The sequence below is a fragment of the Nicotiana tomentosiformis genome, chromosome 2 (genome assembly GCF_000390325.3).
Source record: "Nicotiana tomentosiformis chromosome 2, ASM39032v3, whole genome shotgun sequence".
Lineage (NCBI taxonomy): Eukaryota > Viridiplantae > Streptophyta > Magnoliopsida > Solanales > Solanaceae > Nicotiana > Nicotiana tomentosiformis.
In genome coordinates, this window is record NC_090813.1 from 13,394,029 (window position 1) to 13,416,042 (window position 22,014).

At 36.3% G+C, this 22,014-nt stretch overlaps 1 protein-coding gene across 2 annotated transcripts; it reads right to left on the reverse strand.

The window, feature by feature from the left end:
- Positions 1–12,796: 12,796 nt before the first annotated feature.
- LOC104108533 (uncharacterized) lies at positions 12,797–16,339 on the reverse strand. 2 transcript variants are annotated; one of them, XM_009617600.4, is made up of 2 exons: positions 16,182–16,339; positions 12,797–14,564 (listed from the first exon to the last, which is right to left on the reverse strand). In XM_009617600.4, the coding sequence occupies exon 2, from the start codon at positions 14,473–14,475 to the stop codon at positions 12,934–12,936; it is 1,542 nt and encodes a 513-aa protein (XP_009615895.1). In that variant the 5' UTR covers positions 14,476–14,564; positions 16,182–16,339; the 3' UTR covers positions 12,797–12,933. The 2 variants fall into 2 exon arrangements, with proteins under 2 accessions (XP_009615895.1, XP_070051086.1); XM_070194985.1 differs by lacking the exon at positions 16,182–16,339 and adding an exon at positions 15,465–15,504.
- Between the last annotated feature and the right edge of the window lie 5,675 nt (positions 16,340–22,014).

Below are 22,014 nucleotides of genomic sequence, written 5' to 3' on the forward strand. Positions count from 1 at the left end.
TGACTTTCATGGAATTTTACTTAATTGAAATCTATTATCATTTTCATCCATTAAATTATTAAATTATTGTTGTAGATTAGTCCTTTTTTTTTTTTTTTTTACATAATTGTTATTGTAGATCCCAAATATTTGAATTCATTTTACTTTATATTAAACAATTATGCTCTTTAAATTAAATGCCTTAATTTTTATATTCTATTAGAATTCTTTAATTTTTATATGTTTAAATAGTTTAAATAATTTTTAATTACAACTATTTCTTTTGTTTGAGAAATCATTAGTTAATTTGGATTATATGAACATTTAAGAAGCTATTCAAATTTAATTATTATATTTAAAGACTTATATTATTTAGAATAGGGATTAATGTGAGACTTCGAGTGTTAAAAACTATTAATTTAAAAAATAAAATATTAAATTAATTCAAATTTAATTATTATATTTAATTATTAATTTGTTTTTAAACTTGAATGTGGGCTACTATTTGTAATGACCCAACCGGTCATTTTAACTTTTAGAACCCCGTTCCCTAAAATAAAACTTCCTGTAGGTGCTTGTAATAATTTATGACTTGCGGGGATGATTGGTTCGGGATTTGGAAGTGTTTGGGGTAAAACCAGAACACTTAGTTTCTTAAGTTGGCTTTAAAGTGCTAAGTTTGACTTCGGTCAATATTTTGAGAAAATGACCCCGGAATAGAATTTTGATGATTCCAACAGCTCCGTATGGTGATTTTGGACTTAGGAGCGTGTTCGGAATTTTATTTGGAAGTCCGTAGTTAAATTAGGCATGAAATGGCTAAAAACAAGAACTTAAGTTTGGAAGTTTGACCGATGAGTTGACTTTTTCATACCGGAGTCGGAATCCAGTTCTGAAAATTTTCATAGCTCCGTTATATAATCTATGACTTGTGTGTAAAATTTTAGGTCAATCGGAGTTGATTTGATAGGTTCCGGTATTGAATGTAGAAGTTGAAAACTCTTAGTTTCATTAAGCTTGAATTGGGATATGATTCATGGTTTTAGCGTTGTTTGATGTGATTTAGAGGTTCGACTAAGTTCGTATGATGTTTTAGGACTTGTTGGTATATTTGGTTGAGGTCCCGAGGGCCTCGGGTGAGTTTCGGATGGTTAACGGATCAAAAATTTGAGTTAAAAAGCTGCTGCAATTTTTCCTCTTCTGTTGGACATCCTGGGTTGTGATCGAGCCCAGATATCGAGCCTAGGGTTGACGAGGTACAGGCTTGAGCTAGTGTATCGAAGCCATGATCGAAGGTCCAGCTCGAGGGCCATGATCGAAGGCAAGGCTCTAGGGCCAAGATCGAGACCCAAGATCGAGGGTCACAATCGAAGGCTCAAGCTCGATGCCATGATTGAGGCTATGATCGAAGGCTCAACCTCGATACCCTGATCGAGGCCATGACCGAGGTCCAGGCTCGAGCCTGTGATCGAAGCCGCGATCGAAGGCAAGGCTCGAGGGCATGATCGAAGGTATGGCTCGAGGGCTAGGATCGAGGCCCAACCCTCGATGCCCTGATCGAAGGCACAACCTCGATGCCCTGATCGAAGGTACATGTTCGATGCCGCGATCGAGGCCCAGTTCGAGGACCAGTTCCGAAGGCTGCTGGATAGTTTTATAAAAAGAGGGCATTCGTCCCATTTGCCATTTTTGACGAACTTGAGCTTGAGTAGAGACGACTTTTGGCAGATTTTCAAGGAAAAAACATTGGGGTAAGTGATTCTAACACGGATTTGGTCTACATATACAAGTGTATCATTGTTTTCACGATTTAATTAGTGTTTTGAGATTTGAGATTTAGAAAAATTTAGAAATCTCATAGAAACGAAATTTTGAGATTTCGGTATCGATTCGGAGTCGGAATTGAGTGAAACTGGTATGGTTGGACTCGTAATTGAATGGGTTGTCGGATTTCATAACTTTCGCCGGATTCCGAGATATGGGCCCCGCGGGCGAATTTTTAATTAATTTTGAGATTTTTATTAAAAATATAGTATTTCCTTATAGAATTTATTTCATATAATTTTTAGTGATTGTATCGAATTATTTTGGCTAGATTCGAGCCAGACAGAGTTGGATAATCGTGGAAAAGGCAAAATTATGAATTAAATTGGAGCAAGACGAGGTAAGTCTCTTGTCTAATCTTGTGAGGGGGAAATTACCTCATAGGTGATTAAAATTAAATAATTGTTGCTAATTGTGGGGGGCTACGTTCGCACGTGGTGACGAGAGTCCGTGCGTAGCTACTATTAATGCTAAAGTGCGGGTAGTTTAGGACTCAAAGCATGCCTTACTTGTGTAAATTGTATTCTTTGATTTATTTATATTAATTGATATCTATATGAATATATTGTGAATTGTTAGATAAAGATATTAAAGGATGAAAATCTCATAGGCTTGATTGTCTGTTTAAATCAATTAATTGTTAAAAGAAATTGTTCTCCTCCCAAATTCATCTTATAATGAATATACTCTCCTTCCGGAGGCACATAAGAAAATGTCCTCCTTTCTTGTGGAGCAGGCCGAACGCCTCGACAAGATAGATGCATCTATGGATCGCGCCGCACGTCCCTCGGCAGTGTACACGACATTCTGGATCGGGCCGTACGTCCTCGGCAGAAATCGTGCTTAATAATAATAATAATTACACTATGGTTTAATAATTTATTTCAGCTTGTGAATCTAATTAGTAAATTGAAAAATCTTCGAAATTTAATGAATTATTTTTCTTGCTTGTTAAGGAATTAATTGTTACTCCTGTAAATGAGATTTAATTGATAAATTGGAATTTATTTGAATTGAAGGAATTTAATTAATATATTGAGAATTTATACATTTGAAGGAATTTGATTATTTTCGCTGATTAAATAAATTATTGTAAATTCTGTAAATCATGCTGATTTAAATATCCTAGTTTTATTTCAATTATTATTGACCTATAGTGAGTGTCAAAGTCGGCCATCTCGTCTCTACCACTTTGAGATTAGGCTTGATACTTACTGGATACACGTTGTTTACGCACTCATACTACACTTGCTGTACTTTTTGTGCAGGTTCTGAGACAGGTACTAGTGGAGGACCTATCATCACATACCCACGTCATCCCGAGGCATAGTGGTGAGCTACCTTTCTGAGCCGTTCTGCAGCTACCAGTGTCTCTTCTGATATTTATATTCTGTCTATTTTATTTCAGACAGTATTTGGAGTTTTGTATAATCTACTAGATGCTCATGCACTTGTGACACCGGGTCTTGTCACACACATTGGTAGAAATTGGTATTTTATTATCTTCTTGGAATAAAAGTTTAACCAATGTATGTTTGACTTATTAGTTAGCTTGCCTAGCTGTAGTGTTGGGCGCCATCACGACCTATAGGTAAAATTGGGTCGTGACAACATGGTATCAGAGCACTAGGTTCACGTAAGTCTTACAAGTTATGAGCAGACCTAATAGAGTCTTGCGGATTGGTACGGAGACGTCTGTACTTATCTTCGAGAGGCTATATGGTGTTAGGAAATTACCTTTCTTCATATTCCATCGTGCAATTGATGTAGTACTAAATATCCTTCTCTTATTCTCTCACAGATGGTGAGAACACGCTCTAATGAGTTCCAGACCAGGGAAGAGCTACTCCCCCAGTTGCTAGAGGCCGAGGGAGGGCTCCAGCCCGTGGTAGAGGGCAAGGACGTCCCAGGACTATTCCGGTTATGCCGCCAGTGAATCCAGCAGAAAATCCTATTATTGAGGAGCAGGGTGAGGTGCCTGTGGCAGAGCCAGCTCCGGTGGACTTCACATCTGCACCGGGATTTCAGGATGTCATGGGTCGTATGCTGCGATTCATGGACAATATGACTCAGGCCGGTTTATTTCCGGCAGACCCAGCCACATCTCAGGCGGACGGGGGAGCACAGACCCCTACTGCGTAGGCTCATGGACAGGCAGCTGCTGTATATCAAACCCAGGGTGCACTACCCGTGGGTGGAGTCCAGCCAGTGGCATCAGCTACACCTGAGCCCAGGCCAGGTGTAGCCGCCGATCCTCAGAAACAATTGGACAAATGGACTAGACAACATCCTCCTGTCTTCGGGGGTGAGCGACATGAGGATCCACAGGATTTCATTGATCGTTGTAAGGATAGACTATACAACATGAGGATATTGGAATCCCATGGGGTTGATTTCGCTACCTTTCAGCTAGAGGGTAGAGCCCGTAGATGGTGGCAGTCTTATGCTCTTGGCAGACCAGCAAATTCTCCTCCCATGACTTGGGACAGGTTCACCCGTATCTTCTTGGACAGGTATATTCCACCCTCCCAGAGGGAAGAGTTGCGGTTTCAGTTTGAGCAGCTCCAGCAGGGTCAGATGTCAGTGACTGATTATGAGGCGAGGTTTTCTGAATTATCTCGCCATGCACTAATGATACTCCCTACTGAGGCGGAGAGAGTGCGAAGGTTTGTAGCCGGTTTACATACTGGTATTCAGGCCACTATGGCTCGAGAGGTTGAGATGGGTACTTCTTATGAGCGAGTTGTGGAGATAGCCCGGAGGATTGAGGGTGTACGTCAGCGGAGCCGAGAGCAGATTATGAGAGATAAGCGGTTCAGGTACTCTGGAGAGTTCAGAGGTGCTCCGTCCGGGGGCAGAGGTCAGTTCGTGAGGGGACAGTCCAGCAGACCCCCATATCCAGCACCACCACCTCCTCGAGGTGCTCCAGTGCGACCTTATCTTAGTGTTATCCCAGAGAGTTCTTACCGCCCACCAGCTATTCAGGATCCTCCCAGTGGGTATTCAGGTCCCTAGGGCCAGACACTTAGTCAGCAGCCCATCGTACCGAAGAGTTGTTATGAGTGCGGGAATCCCAGTCACATGCGGAGGTTTTGCCCCAGGCTTCGGGGTAGACCAGTACAGCAGGGTCAGCAGCCTATGCTTACCGGACCAGTTGCTCTACCAGTAGTCCGACCACCCAGAGATGGAGGACAGGTGGGTAGGGGCCGTCCTAGAGGTGGAGGTCAGCCGGGCGGAGGCCAGACAGTTGGCGCTCCATCTCGGTTCTATGCTTTTTCGGCTAGACCAGATGCAGAGGCCTCAGATGCCGTGATTACAGGTATTATTTCTGTTTGTGGCAAAGATGCCTCAGTATTATTTGATCCAGGATCTATGTATTCATATGTGTCATCCCTATTTACTCTATTCCTGGGTGTTTCTCGTGAGTCCTTGAGTACTCCTGTTTATGTGTCCACTCCTGTGGGCGATTCTTTGTCGTGAACCGGATCTACCGGTCCTGTATTATTATATTTTGTGGTTATGAAACTAGAGCAGATCTCCTGTTGCTTGAGATGATCGATTTTGAAATTATTCTGGGTATGGACTGGTTATCTCCATATCATGCTATTCTAGATTATCATGCCAAGACTGTTACCTTGGCTATTCCAGCATTGCCTAAGCTGGAGTGGAAGGGTTCGCCTGTTAATTCATTTAATCGAGTTATTTCTTTTATTAAGGCTCAACACATGGTTGAGAAGGGTTGTTTGGCTTATCTAGCCTATGTTTGGGATATTACTGTAGAGACTCCGGCTATTGATTCAGTGCCTGTAGTTCGGGAGTTCCCCGATGTATTCCCGTCAGATCTTCCAGGTATGCCACCTGATCGTGATATTGATTTCTGTATTGACTTGGCTTCAGATACCCAGCCTATATCTATCCCACCGTATCGCATGGCTCAGAAAGAATTGAAAGAACAGCTTGAAGAGTTACTAGCCAAAGGGTTTGTCAGACCGAGTGTATCGCCTTGGGGTGCACCAGTATTATTTGTGAAAAAGAAAGATGGAACAATGCGGATGTGTATTGATTATCGCCAATTGAACAAAGTCACTATTAAGAACAAGTACCCGTTGCCGCGTATTAATGATCTATTTGACCAGTTGCAGGGTGCTAGGGTATTCTCTAAGATCGATTTGAGGTCGGGGTACCATCAGTTGAAGATTTGGGATTCGGATATTCCGAAGACTGCTTTTCGTACTAGATATGGTCATTATGAGTTTCTGGTAATGTCTTTTGGTTTAACTAATGCCCCGGCATCGTTTATGGATCTGATGAACAGGGTATTCATGCCATATATTGATTTGTTTATCATTGTCTTCATTGATGACATATTAATCTATTCGCGCAGTAAGGAGGAACATGAGCAGAATATGAGATTAGTGCTTCAGACATTGCGGGAACAAAAGCTATATGCTAAGTTCTCTAAATGTGAGTTCTGGCTTGAATCTGTAGCATTTTTGGGACATATCATATCGGGCGAAGGTATTAAAGCTGATCCCAAAACGATTGAGGCAGTTCAGAATTGGCATCATCCCACTTCGGCGATGGAGATCAGGAGTTTTCTGGGTTTGGCAGGTTATTATCGTCGGTTCGTGAAAGGTTTTTCATCTATTGCAGCACCTTTGACCAAATTAACCCAAAAGGGTGCTCCATTCCGATGGTCCGATGATTGTGAGGTGAGCTTTCAGAAGCTCAAGACATCATTGACTACAGCAGTGTTAGTGTTGCCTTCCGGTTCGGGGATGTATACAGTGTATTGCGACGCTTCGCGCGTTGGCTTGGGTTGTGTATTGATGCAGGAAGGGCAAGTTATTGCATATGCTTCACGTCAGTTGAAGCCCCGTGAAAAGAATTATCCGGTACATGATTTGGAGTTAGCTACGATTGTTCACGCTCTTAAGATTTGGAGGCATTATCTTTATGGGGTGTCTTGTGAAGTTTACACTGATCATCGCAGTTTGCAGCATTTGTTCAAGCAGAGGGATCTAAATTTGAGGCAGCATAGATGGCTGGAGTTACTAAAAGATTATGATATTACTATACTGTATCATCCGGACAAAGCAAATGTGGTTGCAGATGCCTTGAGCAGAAAGGCGGAGAGTATGGGTAGTTTGGCTTTCATTTCAGCAGAGGAAAGGCCATTAGCCTCAGATATTTAGTCTTTGGCTAACAGACTTGTGAGGCTGGATATTTCAGAGCCCAGCCAAGTTCTTGCATGTGTTGTGGCCCGGTCTTCACTATTTTAATAGATCAAGGCTCGCCGGTATGATGACCCACACCTGGTGGTTCTTCGTGAAACGGTACTATGAGGTGGTGCCAAGGAAGTCACTATTGGTGCAGATGGTGTTCTACGACTCCAGGATCGTCTGTGTGTTCCTAAAGTGGATGAACTGAGGAAAAAGATCCTAGAGGAGGCACACAGTTCTCGATATTCTATTCATCCAGGTGCTACGAAGATGTATCGTGACTTGAGACAACATTATTGGTGGAGACGAATGAAAAAGGACATAGTTGATTATGTAACTCGGTGTCTAAATTGCCAGCAAGTTAAATATGAGCACCAGAGGCCAGGTAGCCTACTTCAGTAGATGACCATACCAGAGTGGAAATGGGAACGAATTACTATGGATTTTGTAGTTGGGTTGCCGCAGACCTTGAGGAAATTTGATGCAGTTTGGGTGATTGTTGACAGGTTGACTAAGTCGGCACATTTTATTCCTATTGTGACTACATATACTTCAGAGAGGTTGGCTCAGATTTATATTCAGGAGATAGTTCGGTTGCACGGTGTGCCAATTTCCATCATATCAGATAGAGGTCCTTAGTTTACTTCACATTTCTAGAGAGCAGTACAGAGTGAGTTGGGGACCCATGTAGACCTCATCACAGCCTTTCATCGGCAGACCGATGGACAGTCAGAGAGGACAATTCAGATTTTGGAGGATATGCTCAGGGCATGTGTGATTGACTTTGGAGGTCAGTGGGATCGTTTCCTCCTTTGGCCGAGTTTGCTTATAATAACAATTATCAATCCAGCATCGAGATGGATCCATTTGAGGCTTTATATGGTCGGCGATGTCGTTCACCTATCGGATGGTTTGACCCAGGTGAGGCTAAGTTATATGGTACTGATTTGGTAAGGGATGCCTTGGAAAAGGTAAAGTTGATTCAGGAGCGACTTCGTACAGCACAGTCCAGACAAAAGAGTTACGCGGATCAGAAAGCGCGTGATATATCATTTATGGTAGGTGAAAAAGTTCTCTTGAAGGTTTCGCCGATGAAGGGAATTTTGAGATTCGGGAAGAAGGGCAAGTTGAGCCCAAGATTTATAGGCCCATTTGAGGTGTTGAAACGAGTTGGGGAGGTTGCTTATAAGCTTGCATTGCCTCCCAGCCTATCGGGAGTTCATCCGGTTTTTCACGTATCTATGCTCCGGAAGTATCATGTCGACCTATCACATATGTTAGACTTCAGCACAGTTCAGCTAGATAATAGCTTGGGTTATGAAGAGGAGCCAATTACATTGTTGATAAACAGGTTCACCAGTTGAGGTCCAAGAGGATTTCTGCAGTAAAAGTCCAGTGGAGGGGCCAACCAGTCGAGGAAGCGACTTGGGAGGCCGAGGAAGATATGCGGAGCAGATATCCACACTTATTCAGCGCTCCAGGTACAATTCTAAACCCGTTCGAGGACGAACGTTTGTTTAAGAGGTGGAGAATGTAATGACTCAACCGGTCATTTTAACTTTTAGAACCCCGTTCCCTAAAATAAAACTTTTTGTAGGTGCTTGTAATGATTTATGACTTGCGGGGATGGTTGGTTCAGGATTTAAAAGTGTTTGGGGTGAAACCAGAACACTTGGTTTCTTAAGTTGGCCTTAAAGTGCTAAGTTTGACTTCGGTCAACATTTTGAAAAAACGACCCCGGAATAGAATTTTGATAATTCCAACAGCTCTGTATGGTGATTTTGGACTTAGGAGCGTGTTCGGAATTTTATTTGGAAGTACGTAGTTAAATTAGGCATGAAATGGCTAAAAACAAGAACTTAAATTTGAAAGTTTGACCGATGAGTTGACTTTTTGATATCGGAGTCGGAATCCAGTTCTGAAAATTTTTATAGCTCCGTTATGTAATCTATGACTTGTGTGTAAAATTTGAGGTCAATCGGAGTTGATTTGGTAGGTTCCGGCATTGAATGTAAAAGTTGAAAACTCTTAGTTTCATTAAGCTTGAATTGGGATATGATTCATGGTTTTAGCGTTGTTTGATGTGATTTAGAGGTTCGACTAAGTTCGTATGATATTTTAGGACTTGTTGGTATATTTGGTTGAGGTCCCGAGGGCCTCGGGTGAGTTTCGGATGGTTAACGGATCAAACATTTGAGTTAAAAAGCTGCTGCAATTTTTCCTCTTCTGTTGGACATTCTGGGCTGTGATCGAGCCCAGATATCGAGCCAAATATCGAGCCCAGGTATCGAGCCCAGGGTTGACGAGATACAGACTTTAGCTAGTGTATCGAAGCCATGATCGAAGGTCTAGCTCGAGGGCCATGATCGAAGGCAAGGCTCGAGGGCCAGGATCGAGACCCAAGATCGAGGGTCACAATCGAAGGCTCAAGCTCGATGCCATGATTGAGGCTATGATCGAAGGCTCAACCTCGATACCCTGATTGAGGCCATGACCGAGGTCCAGGCTCGAGCCTGTGATCGAAGCCGCGATCGAAGGCAAGGCTCGAGGGCATGATCGAAGGTATGGCTCGAGGCCATGACCGAGGTCCATGTTTTAATAATTTATTTCAGCTTGTGAAGCTAATTAGTAAATTGAAAAATCTTCGGAATTTAATGAATTATTATTCTTGCTTGTTAAGAAATTAATTGTTACTCTTGTAAATGAGATTTAATTGATAAATTAGAATTTATTTGAATTGAAGGAATTTAATTAATATATTGAGAATTTATACATTTGAAGGAATTTGATTATTTTCGCTGATTAAATAAATTATTGTAAATTCTGTAAATCATGCTGATTTAAATATCCTAATTTTATTTCAATTATTATTGACCTATAGTGAGTGTCAAAGTCGGTCATCTCGTCTCTACCACTTCGAGATTAGGCTTGATACTTACTGGGTACACGTTGTTTACGTACTCATACTACACTTGCTGCACTTTTTGTGCAGGATCTGAGACAGGTACTAGTGGAGGACCTATCATCACATACCCACGTCATCCCGAGGCATAGTGGTGAGCTGCCTTTCTGAGCCGTTCTACAGCTATCAGTGTCTCTTCTGATATTTATATTCTGTCTATTTTATTTCAGACAGTATTTGAAGTTTTGTATAATCTACTAGATGCTCATGCACTTGTGACACCGGGTCTTGGCACACACATTGGTAGAAATTGGTATTTTATTATCTTCTTGGAATAAAAGTTTAACCAATGTATGTTTAACTTATTAGTTGGCTTGCCTAGCTGTAGTGTTGGGCGCCATCACGACCTATAGGTGAAATTGGGTCGTGACACTATTTGGATGTTTTTATGCCCAAAATTGTTAAGTTTAATGGTTGGTATTGTTGGTTTAGGTTGTGTTAGTGGTTGGTATTGTTAGTTTAGATTGTGTTAGTGGTTGGTACTGTTGGTTTAGATTGTGTTAATGGTTGGTATTGTTGGTTTAGATTGTGTTAATGGTTGATTGGTTGTTAGCGTTATTGTATTGTAATAGTTTGACATGTGGTGTAGCTCAAAATTGGGCAGAATGCTGCCCCGTTTTACAGAAAATTCCGACTGATTTCCGACGGAAACAGTCGAACAGCTACCCAAATTTTGCCAAAAATTCCTAGATTTCCGACCGATTCGGTCGGAAATTTTTAAAAAAATTAATATTTAAAGGTTTTCGACTGATTCCGTCAAAAATTAAATAAAATATATTTTTTAATTATTAATCTCCGACCAATTCGGTCGGAAATTATATATTTATATTATTTAATTTTAAATAAATAATTATTTTTATTTATATTATTACGATTGATTCGGTCGGTAAATTTCGACCACTTTGGTCGGAAATTTGAAAATATTTGGTCGTCTGATCTTTTGAACGTTCCGATTACTTTGGTCGGAAATCACCGACGGATTCGGTCGGAAATTATTTTCCGACCGACCAATTTTGATCGGAAAGTAGTCGGAAATTCGTGATTTTCGACCGTTTTGGCAGTCGGAATTCTGCCATTTTCCAGTAGTGTACCCTATAAAAAATAAATGTTAAATCCAACCCGTTATTCGTGTAAAGATCCCTAAACTAGACACTCGATTTCTAACACTATTCCATTGTTCGATTGGTGTTGGGTCATTAAATTGGAATAAACATATCTTGTTATAAGTGCTGAAATTAACCAAAGTCTTAAACAAAACTTTAGAAAGAGTATATATCTAATGTTCTTGGACGATCAAGAAAATTTACGAAAAAGACCTTATAGCAACCACTTTGTTTCCTTCTAATTTCCTTTTTTCTTCAAGAGACCTATTGCTAAAAATAAGACGAAAGAAACCTTATAGCAACCACTTATTTTCTTCTTAAAAAACTTTCTTCAAGAATAACTTGCGAAATCGGACAGATAATGAATTTTAGGCGGTTCTGTAGTGCTTTATATTGAAAAAAATCAGTGCACCCATTCATTGAAAATTTTCTTATTTATGAAATGAGTAGACTCCACATGTTCAAATTCTACGAGAAAAACCCAACTCCATTAGGGATCAAGGGCAAAGACGAGACTTTTTCCCAATAGCAGGGGTAATATTATCCCAAAACTCTAATGGATGGCAAAGTCGATCAGTATCGGATATTACAAGAGAAAATTTGACCTTTTTCTCTTGATAAAATACGTAAATCATTTGGATAATACGCAAATCATTTGTTAATTATCTAAATCATCAATATTTAATGGACTAACTATTTTCTAAAAGATAATATCCACGGTACTTGTCAATACAGACATGCATGCATATTTATAACCATCGACATCTTCTTACAAATAGATTCTACGGAATTCTATGCCTATATAAGACAAATGGCATTGCATAACAAACATTACTATGCCTAAGAAGCAAAAAGCTCCCCCCAAATGAGAGAAGAAGAGATTTCACTGATTGAGAGAAGAAAAGGCTACTATTAAATATCAGTAAGTGTCCTATGTTACATGACTGATGCTTTGCAACAAAAAGAATCTAATGTCCAAGTAGCCTAATCCATTTTAGCATTGTTTTCCTGAGGTCATTTGATCAAAAGAAATTTCCAGTCGTTCTCTTGCAGCTAGAAGACAGTGTTGTTATGTTTTCCAGTCATGACTTGTGAGCCATTGTTTAATGGTCCCTTTCTGCTGGACCCTAATTATTTTTCTTTTGAGCAGTAAAAGTCTTGACATACTGTATTGCTGCAGATAATTACACACCTTTAATTTGCCCTTCAAATTGTTTGCCATGCTCAGCAACTCCAATATTTTACTTGTTCACTTAAAAACCTCACAAAAAACATTCCTTTGGCAGCTGAAGATCAAACCTTCTTGAACCTCACTCACTAATTTTCATTTTAAATTTTAGTGCTTTACCTAGAGAATGAGATACAGATATTTCCGGACTCATCAACACTTTACTTGTTTAGTTTTGTAGATGCAGTGGGCCTGAACCATGTTAACAACTTTACACTAAGGTGAGCACAAAGCAAGACAGAATAAGGAAGTGAATTTTTTTTAAGAAAGATGAATTGCAAAAATGTGGGGAGCCACCCCAAGAGCAAGGTGGGGAGTTCTTGGAGGGAGGGAGCCGAGGGTCTATCGGAAACAGCCTCTCCACCCCAGGGTAGGGGTAAGGGTAAGGTCTGCGTACACACTACCCTCCCCAGACCCCACTAGTGGGATTATACTGGGTTGTTGTTGTTGAATTGCAAAATGTCAAAATTTATGAAACTTAAATGCAAGTATATCATCTCTATTACTTTAACTTAATTAAGACAAAGATAATACATTTCTAAATGACAGTGGAAGGGAAAGGTATACACAACGACAGTATAAGAACATCTAACATTATTATGAAAAATATACTACTCACTGTTCAGTCATTACTCCATCGTGTGCCTTCAGGTCTGCCTCTTTAGGACTCTCAACCACGGCTAAGTTTTTATCCTCGGCTTCTTTTATTGTCTTCATGATGTCCGCTTTTTTCTGCTGAAGAGCTTCCAGTTTGGCATTGATCTTCTCCAACTTGGATTTCAACTTACCGTTGCTTTTATACTTGTCCTCAAGTTTTCTCGTCTTCTCAGCTTTGTCCTTTTTTGCATCCTTTTGTTTCTCATCTTTACTGTCTTTTCCTTTCTCCTTCCTTTTACCTTTCTCGTCTGCTTCACCGTCCAATATTTTCTTGTCATCCTCAATTTTTATCTCTCTTGTGGCGACTTCAACCTCATTCACCTTGTCTTGCTTGTCTTCTTCATCTGACTCCTCTTTGCTCTTGACTTTCTTTTCTTTATCCTTTTTCTCTTTTTTATCCTTCTTGTTTTTCTTCTCTTTTTCCTTCTTCTGACCCTCTTCATCATCATCCTTCTCTTCCTCCGTTTCTTTCTTATCTTCTTCTTCTGACTCCTCTTTGCTCTTGTATTTCTTTTCTTTATCCTTTGTTTCTTTCTTATCCTTATTGTGTTTCTTTTTTTTATCCTTCTTCTCCCCTTCTTCGTCATCTTTCTCTTCCTCTTCATCCGACCCCTCTTTGCTCTTGTCTTTCGTTTCTTTATCCTTTTTCTCTTTCTTATTCTTCTTGCATTTCTTCTCTTTATCCTTCTTCTCTCCTTTTTCATCATCCTTCTCTTCCTCCGTTTCCTCTTTGCTCTTATCTTTCTTTTCGTTGTCCTTTTTCTCTTTCTTTTCCTTGTTTTTCTTCTCCTTATCCTTCTTCACCCCTTTTTCATCATTCTCCTCTTCCTCTGTCTGTCTCTCGTCTTCTTCATCCGATTCCTTGTTTTTCCCTTTTTCATCATCCTTCTCTTCCTCGGTTTCTTCTTCTGATTCCCCTTTGCTCTTGCCTTTCTCTTCCTTGTTCTTTTTCTCCTTCTTGTCTTTCTGCTCTTTATCCTTCTTCTCCCCTTTATCATCATCCTTTTCTTCCTTCGACTCCTCTATGCTCTTGTCTTTCTTCTCTTTTTCCTTTCTGTCTTTCTTTCCCTTCTTGAGTTTCTTCTCTTTATCTTTCTTCTCCCCTTCTCCGTCATCCTTCTCTTCCTCTATTTCTTTGCTGTCTTCTTTTTCTGACTCATGTTTGCTCTTGTCTTTCATCTCTTTATCCTTTTTCTCTTTCATATCTGTCTTATGTTTCTTCTTTTTATCCTTCTTCCCTTTTCCATCATCCTTCTCTTCCTCGGTTTCTTCCTCCGACTCCTCCTCTTTACTCTTGTCTTTCTTTTCTTTATCCTTTTTCTCTTTCTTTTCCTTCTTGTATTTCTTTTCTTTTACATTTTTTGTTGCACCATCTTTCTCGTCCTCTGTTTCCTCCGACTCCTCTTCGCTCCCCGTATTTTTTACTTTATCCTTTTTCTCTTTCTCCTTCAATTCCTTTTCATGCTTTTCTTCCATGTCTATCTTCTTTTCCTTTTCCATCTTTACTTCTCCCCTGGCAACAACAACAGTTTTGCCTTCCTATCTAAAATTGTCCGCACGTCAATGTGCCTTTAATTTCTCCAAGGTATCTGAGAAGGAGATGAAAAAATTAAGAAAACAATTAGTCTATAATTCTCATGTGTAATGAAAGCACTAGGTAGACAAGAAAATAACAATAATGGTAAAAAGACTGGCAAACAACTTAAGATTTTTCTCAAACCAATGAAGGACAAATAATGTTTTCACAGGTTGCAAAGAACAAGGATAACTAAATGACTACGTATTTGGTCGACTGGCACTAGGCAGTTTTTTCTTTCTTTTTTAGACATCCGGTATCTAAACCACGCCCAACTAATCCGGATTAACGTCGAGTAGGCACTAGGCAATTAGAACCTAATGAACCACAAAGTTGTCTCTCACAAGGCAGTTTTGTTCAGCAGATTCATTGGCAGTTTTGTTCTGGTATTACCATATGAATCACATGGTAAGCAACAGAGTCATTATCAGTTGTAACACGATATAAATTAAAAGCTAAATATCAAAGGGAAGTCGACCATATGAAAATATGGTAAAGAGGCAATATGGATTAACTAGCTGTAACTTACACATACCCAGAGAAGAAAAGAACCATCAGTATTATGTAAACCTGATTCCAAAAATATCATTCAAAGAAACATTTTCTTATATCCTTTTCCTGCGCCTCTATATCCCATGCCACATTATTGTTTCAGCTTGTAACTGATTTTCAGCATTTCTTGTTCTTTATAAGCCTCACTTCACTACAGTTTTCTTCTCTTTCGTTCTTTTCGTATCACACTAGAGTGATTCACCACATAATATATCTGTTGACCAATCTAGCTCCTAATTCAGATGCAGAAAACTCATACTATCAACTGTAAGGTTCCAAGAGATATCACACTGGTAATTGGAGATAACTGCAGAGTTGTCTCTAATCCAATTTTAATAGAGTCAATCACAACCTAGATTACCTTATTATTCTAATCAACAGGACCACAACAACAAATTTGGAATGTGTGAGCTTGCTAACATTGCTGGCTGTATAAAGGAAGAGAGTTGCAGTAAGTCGATAGCAAGTGTAAAACTAGTCAATTTATGATAAATACATAATACAACCACAACTATCCAAATTTTCTCACGAAAAGAGAAAAAGGAAGTGGGATTTTATTGTTTTCAAATTTTATGATTGAGGCGCAGTTATTATTGTTATTAGTCAGACATGGTTAACAATACATAATCAAAAGTGAATCACAAACAAGATTGATATAGAGCATACAGAAACTTATTGGATGACCACAATCAATCAAATCGGTAATTCTTGCATGGAAATAGGAAAGTGATACTGATATAAAAATATAAACAATACAGAGATAAAAAGATTTTATGCTTTAATCGCATAGCGGGAGTTCTAGAGGGGTTCCAATAAAACTTATTAACCCCAAATTAACATCACATAAACTATAAAATGAATCCTCAAAATTGATTGATAAAGCAGCCCCAATATATATTTGCATATAGCGATCTCAATACCACATAACTAATCAATAATAAACGAGTTTACGAGAATGAGAGGAATAAGAAAGAAAATCAATTAAAAGAGCAAAAAAGATAAACTTTTGCACAATATTAGCAACACCCAGGTGAGATAATCAGAGGAAATAAAAAATAAGCAAGGAAATATAACTTACCCTTTTCAGTAAGAAACAAAAAACTCCAAGAAAACTCTGTGCTCTATATAAAGTATGAAAAAGAACAAATATGTTGTGGATATTAGAACAAATCCAGAAGTTGGGAATTTATAGCAAGAATTGAAGATAAAGGACAGAATATGTTTATATAACCGCGTGGCGAACGTAACACGGAGAATTGAATATTTGGTTTGTAAAGTGGAGTTGGACGCGTGGCACCCGTGTATCGATTCGAGTTAGAGGGGATTGCGAGCTACCACGAAGCTCCTTTCATTTTGCACTTTTTTTTTTAATCCATTTCATACTAAAATTTTAGTACTAAATTTTGAATTGTCTAAAGCTCATTAAAAGAAAAAATACTTTATCTTAAAAGATGGAAAATTCTCCCTCTCGTCAAGGTAATGTTACTAATAAATATAATATGTAAACATCCATATGATTAAATTTTTACCATCCTGTCACTCTCCTTATTGGTCGTATCATTTTATTTCTTTTATAATTTTTTCTCAAATATATTTTTATTTCTTTTACAAAATCATAAACAACTCATAAAAAAGAAAGAAACTTATATTACTCCCTCTTTTTTCAAAATAAATGTTATACAAGCAACTAGAATGATAACATTTGATTTATTAAGCTATTATTAAAAATAGGCTTAAAAATACTTTCATGAGATATTCATCCAAAATAATGTGAAAAATCATTCATTTGGCTGGACTAAAAGTATCATGATAGTCTAGCTTTTACTTTACAGAAGGGAGGTTATGACTTATGAGGAACACATACAGTCCTGTTATTAGAAAAGGCATTCCTTTTTCATTGTATACTACACATTATTTATCCGAAAATCAATGGTTTCTAAGGGTGTATTTGGTATTACGGTAATGTATTTCAAATAATAAGTCACTTTTTTGGTATTTGGTTATTAGAAGGGGAGCCTTGGCGTAATGATAAAAGGAAAAATGCCCAAAAATGACCTTGTGGTATTAGAAATGGATCAATTATAACATTCGTTTAAACTTGAATCCAAAAATAACTTTGCTGTTATAGAATGGGTCTAATAATACCCTCGTATTATTCGAAATTGACCAATTATAACCCTTGTTTAAATTTGAGCCCACCAATGAGTCTCTCATTAAAGAATGAGTCTAATACTGCTATTTCTCTCGGTTAGTAATGATTAGGAGTGTAAAATGGATATTTAAAAACCGACAGAACTATGTCAACCAATTTTTAAGTTTCTTTTAATAAACCGTAGGTTTTATATAAATCTATAATCGTACCGATAATTAGGGTAGGTTTTTTATTTTATAAAAATAAACCGAAAAAATATCGAATCGTACCGAATAAATTTACATGTGAAACATATATTTATATATTGAGTTTAAAAATAATAATGTATTAAAATTTGTACATTATTTATATTAATACATTATTATTTACAAATATAAATATTAGACTCATTCTTATTCGTCTCATTCTTTATAAATATTAAACCCATTATCATTTTAAAACTTAATATATAAATATCGAACCGTACCGAATAAATTTACATGTGAAACATATATTTATACTGGGTCTAATAATAGGTCTGATATATTTACATGTAAATTTATTCGGTACGGTTCGAATATATTTACATGTGAATCATATATTCAAATGTAAATTTATTCGGTACGGCTCAATATTTTTCGATTTATTTTTATAAAATAAAAAATCTACCCTAATTATCGGTACAATTATAGATTTATATAAAAACCTACGATTTTATTAAAAGAAACCTAAAAATTGGTTCGGCACAGTTTTGTCGGTTTTTAAATATCCATTTTACACACCTAATCATTACTAACTGAGAGAAATACCATTATTAGACCCATTTTTTAATGGGAGGGTCATTGGTGGGCCAAGAAAAATACCATTATTAGACACATTCTTTAATGGGAGGGTCATTGGTGGGCTCAAGTTTAAACAAGGGTTATAATTGATCCATTTCGAATAACACAAGGGCATTATTAGACTAATTCTATAACGGCAATGTCATTTTTGGACTCAAGTTTAAACGGAGGTTATAATTGATCCATTTCTAATACCACAAGGTCATTTTTGGGCCTTTTCCCGTGATAAAATTATTGTCATGTGACTAGGAGTTCACAGATTCAAGTTGTGAAAACAGTTTCTTACAGAAAATACATGGTAAGGTTGCGTACAATAGCCCCTTGTGATCCGACCCTTTTCCAAACACCGCGCATAACGAGAGCTTAGTGCAACCAAATGACTTATTAAAAAATACTTTATGGAGACAGCATTTTTACTAAAAAGGGATAATGACTTTCTTCACTTTGAACGAAAATTAGTTTCTTCGCAATTATCTCTAACCCTTTAAAGACAATATAGAAAATTTTCTCAAAGAATAGACGGATTTGGTTGGATTGGACATATGGTTATAACTTTTGAAAATTCTAAGGGGTAGTTTGGCAGAGTGTATAAGAATAGTACTGAATATAATGTATTAATAGTTTTGGAATTAATAATGATGTGATTAGTTATGTTGAAATTAAAAATGTTCACGTAATTTATCGATTATTTAGTTCGGTGCATTAAAAATAATATGCATTGCATACTTTTTTTAATAAAAAATTCTTTGTTTATAAAAATAACCTTAAAATTTGTGGAAAAGATTTTGAAAGAGTAATTATATCTTTATACATGCTTATCCATATTTAAAAATATGGCATTGGTAATATCATAGTTTGCTATGTATAAAAATAGTATTTAACAAGGTGTAGGTTGAAAAATACTAAGAGTGCCAAACAAGAGATTAATAGTACTAAAGCTAATACATGTATTATTTCCCCTAATACTTCTTACCAAACGACCCATAAGGGATGTTAATATTTCATCATTCACCTTATGTATTTAAGAGATTGTTTGGTTCGCGATTAAAGCTATGCAATGATTATATAATTTTAGGATTATAATACTAAGCTCCCGTTTGACCATATATTTTGGCTTATTTTTTTAAAAAAAAAATTATTTGTTCATGGAATATGATCAGTTTTTTTAAAAAAATGTTGAAATTTTTTTTCAAGTTCCTAAAAACTTATTTAGGGTAGTTTTTTGGTGAAATATTTTCTTCCGCTCACAAAACTTCAATTTTCTTTCAAATAAAATATATGTCCAAACACAATTTCAACTTCTAAAAATTATTAATCTACACAACTTCAAAAACTCTTTTTTCAAATTTAAACCAAATCTATATCCAAACGCTAGCTTAGATTAATAATCCTCTAATTATTTAGTACTAGTGATTTGGTTCATATATAAAAAATTAGATATGCAGTGTATAATCTATACCTTGTATTAGATTGAAGCTAGATAAGTTAGGATAAAGTTTTGTTATCAAATTTTGACCTTATATATGAGTGACTTATAAAAGGTTTGGAGAGTACAGTTATCTTTTTGATACTTTTATACGTGGGACAAATAACACCAAAAATTTGATATAAAATTTATATCGATTTATCTATACAACCCCTGGGTAGAATCCCGGTAACCAAACACCCATAAGACTATTCTAAGAGAAACATCAAACGTAGTGGGCTATTGTTAGCTTTAGCTTTTAAAAGGGGAAAATCTAGCTTTATACCCATTAAGCCCAAATTATTTATCCTTTAATATTCAAGTTCAAAGATTTTACTTTTCTTACCTATACGGTCTAAACTATTTACCCACCTACCCAGTCCCCTTTACCTTTTCAATTTCTTTAAACAAGCGGAGTCCCACACCCCAAACGTTCATTTCCCCTTTCAAAAAACATCCATAATTTAGTCTTTTTAGTAAATGATGAAATTCCATTACGAACCCATCCATTCACCCCTTAAACAATACAATTTTCTATATAAATTCTAAAAGACAAGTTTTCATATTATTGTACATGAGTTTCACTCCAAAATCTTCTTTCTATATTAGTATATTCTTTTTTTGTGTATTTATTTATATTTCTGAACTCATGTGTTGTTGTAGTTATATATTAAGTTTCCCATATCATATTTTTGTGTGTGTGTGAAGACCCACCATTGTTGAGCTTGAAGCTCCTGAATTTGAAATTTTGTTTTGAAGATTTATTGTTTGATTCAATGTGGGTGCTATAAAATATAACTTGCAGTACATTCGAGTAAGCTTTCCGGATCTGAATTTTTACGTGTATTTGAATATCCACCATTGTTGGGCTTGAAGCTGTTGATTTTTTTTTTTTTTGAAGATTTTTTGTTTGAGTCAAAGTGGGTGTTATTAAATATTGTATTGTTTAAAGTACTTTATAGAAGCTCATACTTAAATTTGATCGCATTTGGAGCTGATTTGAGGTGATTGAGATATAATTTTTCAGCTGAAAATCGAAGAATGCAGTTACCCAACAGTATATCGCTACGGTATACAATATGATGTAGGAGTATATAGTTATACTACAATAGTATATTGTTATAATATACATTATACAATATACTACAATGGTATATTGTAATAATAGAAGAAGAACACAATTATCTAATAGTATACCGCTACAGTATACAATATACTATAGGAATATATAGTTATATTGCAATAATATACTGTTATATTATACAATATACTACTATAATAGTATACTGTAATAATATGCATATACTGCAACACTATGTTGCAATAGTATACAATATACCGTAAATAGTATACTTCGAATCCTATTTGTTCTAGGTGCTATTGTGCAAAGTTAAAGTCATTGTTATAGTAATATTATATTGTTATAATATACAATATAATATAACAGTATACCGTAATAAATAAATCTTTTAAAAAAAAATATTTTTCAACTAGTTCCTTGCAAATGTTTTCTTAAATGAATTTTTTGATGGAGTTCCATGAAAAATAATATTCACTATATACGAAGTAGGTGTCGGAAGACATAAAATATATTTGTTGTTGTTGTTGTTGTTTGGTATACTATTGAGACAAGTATTTTACAATGACATTAAATACTAATATGCCATTTTATTATACTAATACACCATTTTATTATAATGATATATAATTTTGGATCCTATGTGCTAGAAATATTTACACTAATACATACATTTTTAAAAATAAAGAAAAAAAGAATATACATGAAAAAAAGAGAAGAGAAAACAGGTATAGTTCTAATATTTGATTTAAAGAAGAAAAAAAAGAAAAAAAGAAAGACAAATAGTATATTATACTATCAGTTATATTAAGAAGGTGAATAAATATTTACTATATAAATTATTTTTTATTATTGTATAAAAAAGAAGAATAAAGAAAAGGAGCAAAAAAGTGAATGTAATTAGATTATGTATAAAAAAAAAAGTAAAAGACAAAAAGAGCTAAATTAATTTAAAGGAAGAAGAAATAAAGAAAATGAACAAAAGGAAAGAAAAAGAGAAAAAATAAAATAAAAGAAAGGAGCCAAAATTGAGTATGGAATCAGATTATTTGAAAATAATAAAATAAAAAATAGTATGATTTAAAAAAAGAACAGAAAGGAGAAAAAAGAAAAGGAAAAAATAGCCAATTACCCACAAAAGATACAATATATAAGAAAAATAATTAGTTTAATGAGCAAAAAAATAAATGAATACATCTTAATTAGTTTGGTAAACTCCCTTTTAAGTTCAAACTTCTAACTTGAAAGTGAGAAACAGAACTATAGAAGTCCTTGTTTGAAGAAAAGAAACGATAGAATTTATTACTACTATTAAAAATAGATACTGTAACAGAAGGTTTGAATTGAAGAAATGAAACCTTCCTTCACGCTCTGTCACTGAATATTCACACGCTG